Below are 14,428 nucleotides of genomic sequence, written 5' to 3' on the forward strand. Positions count from 1 at the left end.
ACTGTCAACAACTTTCAGTACTGAAAATCTTATAGTATATACGTGACGTAAAATATAGATGTTCACTACTGACAGTGAATATCGGAATGCAGCCAGTATATTACTCGAGTCGAATGATTTGAAATAGCATTGAAGATCGTGAACATGTATTACCCGTCGAAAATATCCGTCACTACATAGTTCAATGTTTTGTTCACGTAGAGGCGCTAGTAAACGAGTTTCATGTAAAACGCCGCATGTCTGTCTTCAGTTTTCTCTCTGTTTTCTCTCTGTCTGATTTTAGAGGCAATTAAAGTTCAATTAGTTTACAACTTTTGGAATTAGGGGATCGAGAGCTGTCATTTATCAAGAAGAAAAATAAGAAATTCACTATTTTCGCGTTCTGAGGTAGTACTGTCATTCTCTCCCCATCATTGCCATCGACTTTCGATTTCTTTCACATTGATAATAGAAACTAAATGTTTACAAGGTGTATTCCAAGCTGACAGAATGGAAATAGAATTAATTGAATTGAAAGATATAAAGGCCGTACCGGACATAATACATCTTTATCCGGAGCGAGTGAAATCCGAGTGTACGCCACTTGTGATTGACAATGGTAATTTGTAATGTCTTTGTAGTATCACTCTTTTGTTACAACAATTGTCATTTTTGAGCAAAAGAACAGTGAGAGTTCAATTGAATAAAGATATGAAGATATTCAACATATCTAACATATAGCTAGATATAGCTAGATTTTATTTCTCTACAATTAGCTGTCGGTATGTCAAAATCATATTTTTTATAAATATTACAAAATTTTAATGATTGCAAAACATTTAAATCATTGTTTATTTTCTGAAAAACTTGGGTTTTTGAGTTATTATTGTTATAGCAAATGAGCGATATAGTCTAATTATGTTGCACATTCCATAAATTAAACAATGCTGTTTGACATTAGGGTCCTACAATTGTAGAGTCGGTTGGGCTACTGAAAAGGAACCACAGTTGATATTCAAGAATCTTATAGCAAAACCAAGGAAGGAACGTGGCAAGAAAGATGGAGAACCTCAAGTAGGGAATGACATAGCAAACATCGAAGCTGTTCGATTTCAATTGAAGACTCAATTCGATCGGAATGTAGTGACACATTTTGAGGCCCAAGAACAGATATTTGATTATACTTTCACACACATGGGTATTGATACAGAGGGTAGCGTAAATCACCCAATTATATTAACAGAAGCATTTCTGAATCCCAACTATTCTCGTAACTGTAAGTAGATAGCAATTTATGTTGCCATTTTTAATTTTTAATAAATTTCTATAAACCCTACATGTTAAATATACATTTCAGTGATGGCAGAATTATTATTTGAATGTTATAATGTACCATCGGTGGCATATGGAATCGACTGTTTATTTTCGTATCAGCACAATAATTGCCCACCTGATGGTCTGATAGTTAGCGTAGGTTATCATACGACTCACATAATACCGATATTGGATGGGAAAGCGGATGCCATGAACGCGAGAAGGATCAACGTTGGTGGATATCATATCACGTCGTACATGCATAAACTCCTTCAATTGAAATATCCAGTACACGTCAATGCAATAACGCTTAGTCGAGCAGAGGTACATATCATATATTACAGTGAAATGAAAGAATAAAGAGTGGATATCCATATTTCGTATTTTGTATTTTTCAACAATTACTAAATATCTGTTTCATAATCGCCAGGAGTTGATACACGAGCATTCGATGATTGCTTTAAACTACCAGGAAGAATTATCCAAGTGGGCAGATGTAGATTATTATGACACACATGTTTTAAGAGTGCAATTACCATATATTGCACCCACTACTGCTCCTGGTCTAACGCTTGAGCAACAAAAAGAGAGAAAACGGGAATTAGCACGGCGACTGATGGAAATTAATGCAAGAAAGAGGGAGGAAAGAGTTGGTATTCATAGTTTTATTTATATGTAGTATCATTACTTATATGCGATGTTTAATTATGCATCTATTTACAGTTAGCAGAAGATGAAGAGCAACTTAATCAATTGCTAGCAGTCCAAGATCTTCTAGAAGAAGGTGAAATCGATGAATTTGGCCGAGCATTGAAATCCTACTCTCTTGCGAACGAGGCTGATTTAATAAAAATGATTAATAATTTACAAGCAAAAGTAGAAAGGACTAGACAGAAAATCGTTGCTGCTAATTCACAAGAGGAAAATATTATAATGGAAGAAAAACCTAAAATTAAATCAAGCCTTCAACCTAAGGATCAGCAAGATTTTGATGAATGGATTGCTGGGGTTAGAAAAAAAAGGTAATTTCTCAAACAATTTTATAAACTTTAATTAATAAAATAATTATATACAACTGTATATCCATTGTGTATATATTTATCTATTAAGAAATTATTAAATCTTTATTTGTTATAGACAAGATATATTAGATAAACGTATGGCAAAGAGACAACGGAGGCAAGACATGGCGAAGCGAAGAACAGCCGCCGCACAGGAGAGGATGCGCATAATTAGCCAATTAGCGAAAAAAGAAAAGCGCGATGATGATTTTGGTATGCGAGACGAAGACTGGGACGTGTACAAAGTTATAAATAGGGTATATACCTTCTTATCTGCGAAGTTATGCAAATTGATATTTTATTTAAAGATGTGTTTTATTTTTTGTAGGAAGGTGGCGATTCAGATTCGGAATTAGAACAGGAGAAACTGTTGGAATTGGAAGATGTTTTACGTCATCACGATCCAGAATTTGATAGTGCCGGATCTAGCGTTCCAATGGTTCCTGGAGAAACTCATCAGCTTCATGTAGGCGTAGAACGTCTACGGGCGCCAGAATTGTCGTTTCAACCGTCTATGATTGGTTCTGTAGAAGCTGGGATTGCCGAGACAATTGAATTTGTTTTAAAACAGTACACTCCTGATGAGCAAACGCGTCTTGTGAGCAATGTGTTTCTTACCGGTGGATCAACAGCTTTCCCAGGATTATTGGAAAGATTAAAACGTGAATTGCGCGAAATGAGACCTTTCGGATCGAACTTTCAAGTGAATATTGCGAAAAATACCAGCTTGGATGCCTGGTACGGTGCAAGAGATTTCGGTCTAAATGGCAATTTTCCTGAATATTTGGTCAGCCGCAAGGAATACGAGGAGAAAGGTGGGGAGTATTTCAAAGAACACTCGACAAGTAATACTTATACCCGATCGCCCGATCCCTTGCCGATGATACAAGTGCCTGTAACATCCGAGCAAGTAATCGTGGAGGATGCCGTGGTTGATGTGGAAATTGAATAAAGGTATTTAATTCGCAAGTTTTAATATGTACATTTACTTTTTTTTATTATGTGTTTATACTTATCGAACTAGTTAAATATAATTAAATAAAAAAAGCATATATATGTGAAACATTTCAAATACTTACCTTGTTGGCAAGATTTTAGCAAATATAAAGCTTATAAATGTATAAAATACAGTTCGACCATGGTATATACGAATGATAGGTTTTTATTATTGTATGGATATTAGCAAAAGATATGACCAACTTTTGTTCATGGATACCTACTTTATTACACAAGTATTTTTGTTTGTTCATTTTATTACGAACAAACTACATTGTAGTCTGTTTGCTGATCACAATATACAGTTCCCAAACATCGCATTTCGCCATTCAACACAATTACGCGGGATACGTTTTACTTTTCTTATTTTTTTCGAGGACAATCGACATCGGCTTCTGGGCGTTTTTCGTGTAGCCTAAAAAATTATGAAAGTGATCCCTCACCTTAGCGATAAGATTGATTTTACAGCAACCTCAGTTACAAATCTCCGATCTCGGTCCGCGAGAGCTTAAGCTAACATCACAATATAATAATACACTGAAATCATCGAGGCCCCATAGGCAGTTACAACTAACACTACTAATTCTTGCGCAACGTATTAATAAAGGAACCCATACCGCGATGTAACGCTTCAATTTTCGCGGCTGCTTGAACTTAATCTGACGTAGAACGAAGAAAGAAAAACTCATATCGTGCGCGATGACATCACAAACTCTTAGATCACAAGTGCACAGCATTTGTTCATAGGGCATATTTGATCAAGTTAAAGAAAAAACAATTCTGTGTTTTACACAATATTGCGTACTCACGATGCACAAAATACAAACGTGATGTACACATCACTATCATGTATAAGATATTTTTTTTTAGAATCTTCTGCATAAAATACATATTTTAGTTTTACATATAGGCAACATGCCGAAATAAGTTGAGATATATATAAATACTTTCTATTAAAACAGTACAACATAAATCTAATATTAAAAGCGTACAGTGTTCCAAATATTTGCAAACGAAAATTACAAAGCTCATTACAAAATTAATATAATTCTTAAAAACAACCCTGATGTAAGATAACGAAGTTCTAAATGGTATATTCACATAATAATTGATGATTTCATGCCACGTTTATCACACATAATCATGTAATGAGCTTACAGACGTGTATTTCGTTCGCAAGATTCACCGATGAGTTATATGTACCTCGATACAGCGCAAAAAAAAACTTAATTTAAATATCCATTACAACTATCACAGTTTGAGGTCGCTGTAAATCAATATCTCTCGCCTGTAACGACGCGCTATATCTTATGAAATTTTCATTCAGAGAATGGAAGGATAGGCGTGGAGGACACTTGGGTAGTTTTGTTTACAATAAGATTGAGGTAGAATCCAATCTGCAAATAAATACAACTTTTGATCCGCATATGCTATAAGTGAGGGGCTACTTCCGTCAACAATAATGTAACATTAAAAGTAATACGTAGCGTTAAATTGACGCCGCGACAACGATGACGGTGACGATGATAATTATGACAATGATGGCAATGATAACAATAATCATAATGACGATAATAGTAATAACGATAATGATAATAATATAAGGATGAAAAGTAATAATAATAATAATAATTCACAATAATAACTAGTACAACAACGGTTAATGTTTTTTTTTTCTGCAATATAATGGCTGTATGCATTTGTATATATATACATATATATTTATGTATATGTATTCGTATGGTGGGGGGCAAAGATTGTGACAGCTATGTACAACACATGCTTGCCTTAGTTGTACCATTTTTATATTATACGCACCTATACCCGCCGCGTTAATTATGGTGACAATAATAATTAATAATATCCGCTAATGATGTGATAATCAAAATAATTACAATAATAATAATCGTAATTATATTAGTATCGTTTGTTCATAAAATATCCTATATGTAACATGTATCTGCAATAATAACTAGGTATGCAGTATGTACGTAAGGAGGATGTGTTCGGATAGGATATGTCGATAAAAACTATGTTATACCAAGCGTTCAACTTTTTATTATCTCTGCTATATCGTCTGTCTTGTTTCTTCTGTTGTATATATATATATTTTTTTTTTCATCGTTTTTCGCAAAATGACTATTACAAAAGTGCACGTTACTCGCGATTCTTACATTTTACTTTACGTACATACATAAATCGGCGTAGATCTACCTACATCTTCATTGTCGTTTATATTAGTTCGGTAGCGTTTATTATTTCCTTTCAGTTATATATATATATATATATACTTTATTCTCCCTTAACGGAGCGCTACGATAATCCCCTTGTTTACACCATACATACATACGTACGTACATACATACACACTTGCGGGTGTATATAACACGTGACATGATACTTTCTACGCATCGACGGTACATAGGTATATCTTATCGTCGTATTCATAATTTTGTTCCTCCTGTGTGATTTTTTTTTTTTACACGATATTGCTGACGCGGGTACGTGAAATACCGCGGCTAACCAGCAACCCTTGCTCCTTCCACTTCCCTTATACCCACCCGTTACTCGCCAAGGATTCGACGACACGCAATTCCGGACTTGCTTTCGTTCGTCCTTTTTTTTTTTTAATATCAAGGCTTTTAGGCACCGTTCAAAAACTCGAGTTGAGAGAATTATTAGCGATAGAGAAGAACTTACGCTTGTACTTACGGCCTGGTGACTCTTAGCACCCCCCCCGATAGACCAGATTTAACATGTATTAACCCTTCACAGCTCGTAGGAGAGAATCAACGTAATACGGTATACGGTGATCGGAAGTTAACGGTGAGATACATTTAGAGCGAGCTAGGAAATAATTATATAACGAACATGATAATATGACGGACAACGTTAACATTACCGTGTATAAAAATTCGAAAACTATTCCCGATTTCACAAATCAATCTCGTATCTCGTTTCCAAACTTAAGACATATACGTAACAGGACTAGTATCATATGTAAATTATGATCCACGAAAAATCTTACTTTAAAACGTACGTTCGTAGAACGTCTCGAACTACATAGAACTTTTCCATAAACATATTGTGGACCTCCCTTACATCGTGATCTATCACCTCTGTGCATTATTATTGCGAAAGTGCGACGGTGAAGCTGTAAAGAGTGAATGCAAAGCGCGCACTCCCGCCGTCGTTGCAAAAAAAATATCGTTGGACGAGGAAGACCGTTGTTATATGCAGTATATACATGTGCAGATTTCGTGCATGCGAAAAGTGTTTCAAATCTCTTGTCGGGTCGCTACAAAAATATCAATATATCTCAAATAAAAGGAGAAAGCCGACGGAACGCCGTCTAAACGGCGAAATGCGTCCGTTTTCGTCGTTTCCGTCTCCGTCTAATGTCTCTTGTCGAATCGATTATTTCTACTGCGATTCGGAAACGCTAACGTGACATTTTGTATCTCTCAACGTGGTTGTTCAATCCCGACGTGCCTTCTTGTGTTTACGTCCTTTCCCCTCGAGCGATCCGCTTGACGCGCGCCGGTACACTTTGTACATCTCTTTTACATTCGTATTAAATCTAGTTCGGGGCGCGTGGGGCTCAAACGAACCGCTCGAGTCAAAACGATCCACCGCCTCGATGACGGAAAAGAGCGACGCGCGTATAGTCGCTTCGGCGACTATTCTCCATCCCTCGGGAATAAAAAGAAAAACGGAGCGCCTATTTTGTCGCGACCGCCACCCGCCGAGGAATATCCCTTTATTGCTGTAATTCAATGTTGCGCTAATATTCTTCCCTCACGCGGAAATATCCCTGCCAGATCCCTCCCATCCTCTTTCCACTCCCTGCTTCACTCGCCCGCGGAAAGATTGCTTTGAGAATCATTGCCCTGACAATAGTTTATCTGCTACGTATTCGTGTATGTGTGGGTGTGTATATGTCGCGCGTCTCCGTGTCCGTTCCAAACTAAAGCCAGTACTAGAAGTGCGTGTCCCTTTTTTTTTCTTAATATATATATATATGTATATATATTCCACCGTGGACTCTGCGACACCTACAAAAATTCCTACACTACTTTATTACGCAGGCCTCTATAAGACTTACGGTAGCACAGTAAACCCCTATAAAAATAAGAGCTATCCTACGTAAACGTATTACAAAAATAAATGGCATTGTACTCTGCTAAAGAAGCAAAATGGTACAGGCGCAATGTCGAGCGACGCGAGCATTATCAATTTAATTCCCCCCTTCTCCCCCATCTTTTCTCTGCTTCGTCAAGTTCCCTCCGTGTTCGGTTTTTTAAGTGTCTTACCCCTTAACCCCTTCGTTCGTCGGATTCCGAGACCGATTTCGTTAAATTCGGAAGTTCGAATTCCTTCTTTTCTTTTTTGTTTCTTTTATCATCCATACCCGCCCCTCCTGCGAGACCTTCCTCGATCGAATCCCCTACTATGAAAGTCAGGTTTAATTACATCACGTGCTGCTCGTGCCAGGCGACGCGAGGGTATAAAACGTTAGCCCAGGTGCGCTTACCAGGGCTATCACAAAGTACGGAGTCGATCGCACGGCACGATATAGCACTTGGTAAAGGTAGTCGGACCAGGAACTGGCTTTTTAAAGTATCGGGAATGAAACGTGGTCCGTTAAAACATTGTCGCTTTCTTCTATGGTATTGCTATTCATTGGAGCATTCAGAGAAACGTATCTAATCCCTCTCACGCGTAAACCGAAACGCCGATTATCAAATTGGTCCTTTCCTGGCTGACATCTTCTCTGATTTAATAAGAGATCGAACATAGTTACATGCGTGAAAAAAAATATCGCAACGGAGATCCGTTTTTCCTTTTCCAATGAATAATGCAAATTTCAGAAAATGGCAATATTTCCAAGGACGACTCTGTATATGTGTATAGGAGAAGTTTGGTAAGGGTGCCACCACCAATAGTTCCACATTTCGGTTTAAATTCACTGAAAGGATGCATCAGGAAGATACGTGCAACTACCAGCTAAATTGTATAAGAGTATTTAGGATATTAGAGTACGTGATACATTCGAGATGATAGCTAATCAACGTAACGAAGACGAACTATCTAACATTGACAAATATAGAGCGTTCCAAGATTTTTATCTAATAATCGATCGATTAGTTCGTTAGTTGATATTGTCGTATGCGCGCTGCAAAAAATGGGGAACAAAAAGTTAAACAGTCTCACAATCACAATCGTGAAATGAATATAATATTTTTCTCAAATGTGTGTTTCCTTTTGATCACATGCTTTCTACGTTTCGTTTCCTTCCTCTTTCTCTTGCCTGAATATGCATATTATGTTACTTTAAATAAGGAAAAAAATGCCATAATACATATCTATAATGAAATGAAGAACTTTTGTAATAAATCGATCGACAAAATAGCATAACGATATAAGAGTATTCCAATAGAATTGTACAATTATAATAGTTCGTCGAACCGTATCTTTTTTATGTTAATTTACTCGCGGTTTCAAAGATGATAATTCCTTGTTTTTTTTTATCGCAATGTAACTGCCGCACGATTTTTTATTCTCAATTTAGAATACAAAAATACGATTAAAATTATTTATTTCTATATAAAAGACATTTTTTACGAGTATTATAGTAGATAATAATACTTTTAAAGGTCCAGCAAAATTCAATTTTATATGAAACATAACAAAACGTATCGATTATATTCTGTATATAAAAAATCTATACAGAAAAATAATACATTAAAAAATATACAACGAACGTAAATCTCTATACGTAAAAAAATCACTTTTTTTCACACACACATATACATATATGTTATGTATATAATATATATTTCATTCCTCATTTCATTATTAAATTATAGAAACATATGGTTGCATATGTTACACATAAACAACATAGTATATAAATAAATGTTCTAATGGGATATACTATACTACTAGAAAAGATACGACTTGAGAATTCCAAAATATAGTAAAATATTTAAAATTTTTTGTTTCTTATTCTAAATACGATTGTGTAAGATTTTGCAAATTACGCAGATAACTTAACATCAACACCTTTCCACCCTCGACGTAAAACCAATTTTTGTCATGACTCGAAATCTTCTTATCTCCATGACTGTATGGCATCCTAGAATCCACAAACTGACATTCATTTAATTTAACGCATGATGATTTTTGTTGTTTAACGCATTGCGATCGCTAGTTGCATTTGCTATCAATATCACCGATCTATCATGTTCAAACGCAAGAGAGCAACGTCACTGAGAAATGAGCGTAAAATTATATATCTATAAGGAAGAGTTTATGAGGTATTTCAATTAAATTTTCACGATAGCAAGAAATAATTTAAAAAGATAATTATAAGTGTCGATACTCCAATCTTTAATACCTCGAATCTTCATTCATTAATTTATCTATCGGTCAAATTAAAATAAATTATTTTATTATGCATTTGATTAAAATAACTTTTCTTTTAGTACTTTTTTTTTAGCGAGAACTGAACATAATAACGATGGAAGAATCTAAAAATAAAGTCGTTAAAGATAACTCTCATTTACATCTCTTCCAATATAACACAGCTATCAATTTTATGAAATGACAGAGATATTGTAGTAAAAATTAATTAATCGTCATTGACACGATAATTTGAGAAAAGTGCGGAAGAATTTCATGAATCTATGCTTTGCATAAAACAAATCCTTAGACTGTAGGATATATATCCTATATATGCATAATCTCATAAATTATAGTAAATGATTCATTAGATACAAATATTTTATATAAATTATTATATATTTTACAAAATACAATAACATTAAATATATAATGAATATTATTCATTGATATTATATAAATAGGGTAAACTCGGGTAAGATGGCTATACAGGAAAGATGGCCAACCCGTGTTCATTCGATGTTTCATGGCGAGCTATAGATTGAAAGAACATAGGTTGGCCATCTTACCCGAGTTTACCCTATATAATGAATTTTGAAAACTAATTTCTTTACAAGTTGCTTAGATAATAAAAATGTGAGAAAATACCTAATACTGTAATGAATGGCAAATAACAGCATTTATATTTCAAATGCGCGAAAAGCTAAACGATACAGCAATCTCAAAATCTTTATTTATAGATAGCTAGATTACCCATTCTTTATCGCTCGTTTACTATTATCTGTAATAATCGTCTTTCTTCCGCACTGCAAAATAAAAAATGTGGATAGATAATATAACGATTACACTGCAGAATATCGCTATCCTGGAAACTAAGTAGCACTAAATTTAATATAAAATCACAGGATATGATCACTAATGTTAGATAAAAATTTACATGAGTACACATTTTTGTTGCTCGTATATCTTTCGGAAGTTAAAATTAAATACCATAATTAAAATTAAATTAAATATCAACTTTGCGCTCCCGATTCCAAATAAAAATTTTTAATGCCACTGGCAATGTAAATTAATGTAATAAAATATAATCACAGACATAAATCTGACCAGCCAATTTTTAATAGCAAGTATATTGTACATGACTTTTTTACGGAAACTTATAAAATGTATCTTCATCACAAAGACATATTGTCCAAAATACTTGGTTAACAGACGCGTTTTGCATACGTTAAGAATATGCAGCAAAACATTCACAAAATGAGTTGATACTATCTCTTTTACATTTAATGCTTTACATATAATGATTTATATTACATTTCTTCATGTATTACAATTTTTCACGAATATTGTTGTTATTAGGTCAAATAATTTAATATTCTTCACGTGAATATTGTTTCACCCAGAATCGAAAACTCAGAATATAATCGCTGCCCCTTATTGTATTGCTCTCCGTACAATAATTTCATAAAACCACAAAAATATAGAAAGTTCGTTTGTCATTTGTCGATTTTTGCGCGGTTGAAATTTTGTTGAAGAAACCTAGCCACGTTTACGTAAAAAAGACCAGTACCTACTGTGTATTTCCTAACGACGTCGTTAGATATTAACGCATATTCAGCGAAGACAGCATTTGTGCAGGAGCTGAATGGCAATCGAATCGATCATTAGATCCAGCAGATTATATATATCGAGTATCACAAGCTATAACAATTTCTTCAGCTAAACACGCTCGTTATCGCAATGACGGGAATTAACATACGATTACTATTCAGATAAAACTGCATGACTTGAGGATACAAAAGTCGCTCTCGATCTCTCGTATTCGTAATAAAATCGCCAATGCTCGCAAAGAACCGTGAAATTCGCTACGCGGTAACTTGCCGAACCGTTTCACGTGGAAGCTTTTACGCCCCTGTCTCCCCAGCGCAATACGTCTTTTGATTCCCTTATCGATTACACTATGTTACAAGGTGCTCTCAGAATTTTCAAAATTGCAAAGTTCACGAGTCGTCTCTTTCCCTTTCATTGCGATTCGCGACGGCCTGTCACATATTCTCGCATCCTCGATAATACGATGACCAGGATACCCTAACGTCGAATTTTTCGTACAAATAATAAGATTGATCTTAGCAATCTTACGCCAGATCGATGATTGATGTAAGATCAATTGATCTCTGACGTTGTAACGCAAAGTGGAAAGAGCGAATTAATATTAAGTCGTGCGAGGTCTCCGTCGCGACGATAATCGACTTTCGAAATACCGGAAATAATTCCAAGACGTCATAAGGAATATCAGTCGTAGAGAACAGAAATAAGCCAATGAGTATCCATCTTAGTCACGAGCGGGAGGAAAGTAGAACAAAGAGTTGATATTACAATTCTCGAACTTTTTAATGTCAATCATCTACGATTTCGGTCAGGCGTTAGAGTTATCTCCATCATAAATACACATATCCGCGACTTAGCACGCTATCTTTTGACAAAGACAATCATTTCGAATACTTAATCATACATAAAATTAAAAGATCTTTCACGCTTATCTAAATAAAAAAAGGGGGTAATAAAAAGCATCGAAATTGTCTGATAACTAAAAAGAAAAAAATTTGTAGACATGGACACCAGGGAAGGCAGGAAAATCGAGGTGAATGAACAAAGAAAATGTGCAATCTCGCATTCTACGTCGAAGTATTCGCTCGTCTCGCGCGTTATGTGTAAGTATATATAGCACTTGTAGACGTATTTTTTCCGCGCTTTAGAAGCGCCGCAGAAACGTCATCTTCCTTTTTTTTTCTTTTTTTTTCTTCATTTTTATCTGCCATATATACATATGTATTGGTCCGACGAGGGCTCTCCCGAAGGAAGGACCTGTCTTCCACCTCCCCACCCTCCCTTCCTTCTTACGAAAATACACATTTTTTTGATATACATGTCGCGAATACCAGAACTCGAAGATACGTCCGCGAGGAAAAAAAAAGCGGTCGGTGTGTGTGAGATCGTTATTTACCGGATTCGAGAGTTTCGATACGTCAGTGCTGGGCAATCCTAAAAAATATACGCATACAGCCTATATGTACGCGACATACTGTCTGAAATAGCTCCTAATTCTATACGTATTGGCTAACAGCTAACACAGTTAAAAATCTCACTACATTTTTCAGGACGCTGATGTTACTGACTACGATCGTTTCTGGCTGAAATTTGCCGGTCATCGCATTCACTGGAGAGATGCAATCGCGACGCTCGCATTTTTCTAAGCATTGGGAATCGTTGCCGTTGGCGAGCGCGATCTTTTTTTAGATTGCGAATTTGTCGCCCGTAATTGAAATTTCGAAACAATCGTTTTGTGCAATTCCAGTCTTAACGTTTAAGAACGCAAGTAAACAAGCTCTTTTGCTGATTAAACGAATGCACGCACGTACATTATCTCCTATTTGCGCGACCATATTTAAATATCATAAACAGAAAAACAAATAGCCTTCGTAAATTGCGCGCATCAACGACTGACAATTCGTTTCGGATTGGCAAATAAATCAGCTTAAAGCGCATTAGATAAGATAAGAGTAGTTTCTCTGAAAAAGCAAGCATCTATTTCAAACAGTACGATCGTTATATAAAAATTTATAAAACGTAAACCCGCGCCCCGCGCGCACTCGTATATATATAAAACTCTCTTTAAACACTCGCACAAATTGCGAGTCCTCCCGATAACTTATGATACCTACATATATATGTCTTTGCCCAACACTGCGAAGGTATGCGTCTAAAACGAAGAAAAGGGAAAAGAAAAAAAAAGAAAGAGATCGTGAGTGAATAATTAACCGATCGACCGGAACTGCGATGTTTAAATATTCCTAAGGCTATCTAATTTCACTTTTACTTACATATTTATAATAAACTACAAAATATATATATATATATATATATTTATATCACTATAATTAGGAGCTGCGCGGTCATATGCACGGAGGCTTTAATCACAGCTTTGTAGTACACTTAATATCTCGTAGAGCTGCCCAATGACTAGCCGACAAAAAAAAAAGATCAATTGCTTTCTCTCATTGCACCTCGTTCCTCAACATAATTGCGAACCAAAAATCGCGCGTTCACAATTTTTCACGCGTAATTAACTTAATCGCTCATTAAATTTTAATCAATGCGACCAGTCGCTTGATTAATTAACTACACGTTAATTAATGAAACGATGGATTACGTTAACCAACTGCCCGGTTACTTAACTCATTTCGTCCACGAACATATGCATTTTTACGCGGCTCTTCTTCATCAATGAAAGACTCTATCGCACTATCCTCTTTTAAGCGCGCTTACATGCGCCTCAAATAGAAATCAGAAAGAACAAGAAAGAATATAATGAGGAGAAAACAAAATAGACAAAAAGGAAGAAAGAGAATAAACATTTCGTATCTTGTAGTTCGTTACGATAAAGATCAGTCTTGCCCAGGTGACTTCGCATCCTCCTTTAAATCGAAAGCCTCAGGCATACGCGCGCAGGATCATTTTGATCATTTCACGATGTGAAAATTAGATCGCTGAAAGGAAGAGTCTAAGAGATAAAAAGAGAGAAGGGAAAGAAAAAAAGAGAAAAGAGAGAACCGCACAATAAGGGGGTTCGAGGCACGCTAGCGCAAATATATATAGCTTCTTTCGATTTGTGT

At 35.6% G+C, this 14,428-nt stretch overlaps 1 protein-coding gene across 3 annotated transcripts; it reads left to right on the top strand.

The window, feature by feature from the left end:
• Nucleotides 1-69: 69 nt before the first annotated feature.
• On the top strand, nucleotides 70-13,782 carry LOC112452907 (actin-related protein 5). 3 transcript variants are annotated; one of them, XR_003040552.1, is made up of 10 exons: nucleotides 70-387; nucleotides 470-598; nucleotides 941-1,255; nucleotides 1,337-1,617; nucleotides 1,724-1,942; nucleotides 2,017-2,315; nucleotides 2,431-2,611; nucleotides 2,683-3,308; nucleotides 12,365-12,466; nucleotides 12,914-13,782. XR_003040552.1 is itself a non-coding variant. In XM_025013356.1 (9 exons), exons 2-8 carry the CDS (start codon nucleotides 490-492, stop codon nucleotides 3,304-3,306), a joined length of 2,028 nt encoding a protein of 675 aa, XP_024869124.1. In that variant the 5' UTR covers nucleotides 70-387; nucleotides 452-489; the 3' UTR covers nucleotides 3,307-3,308; nucleotides 12,365-13,782. The 3 variants fall into 3 exon arrangements, 2 of the variants coding, with proteins under 2 accessions (XP_024869124.1, XP_024869123.1); XM_025013356.1 differs by having other exon boundaries at nucleotides 452-598; nucleotides 12,365-13,782; XM_025013355.1 differs by having other exon boundaries at nucleotides 12,365-13,782.
• The last annotated feature ends 646 nt before the right edge of the window (nucleotides 13,783-14,428 follow it).

This window comes from Temnothorax curvispinosus, unplaced genomic scaffold, assembly GCF_003070985.1.
Source record: "Temnothorax curvispinosus isolate PA1 unplaced genomic scaffold, ASM307098v1 QBEX01003817.1, whole genome shotgun sequence".
Taxonomy (NCBI): domain Eukaryota; kingdom Metazoa; phylum Arthropoda; class Insecta; order Hymenoptera; family Formicidae; genus Temnothorax; species Temnothorax curvispinosus.

Coding starts and splice junctions, on each gene's coding strand:
- LOC112452907 (XM_025013356.1), top strand. CDS start 490: ATGGAAATAGAATTAATTGAATTGAAAGATATAAAGGCCGTACCGGAC. Junction 599..940: donor GCCACTTGTGATTGACAATG/GTAATTTGTAAT, acceptor GTTTGACATTAG/GGTCCTACAATTGTAGAGTC. Junction 1,256..1,336: donor TCCCAACTATTCTCGTAACT/GTAAGTAGATAG, acceptor TATACATTTCAG/TGATGGCAGAATTATTATTT.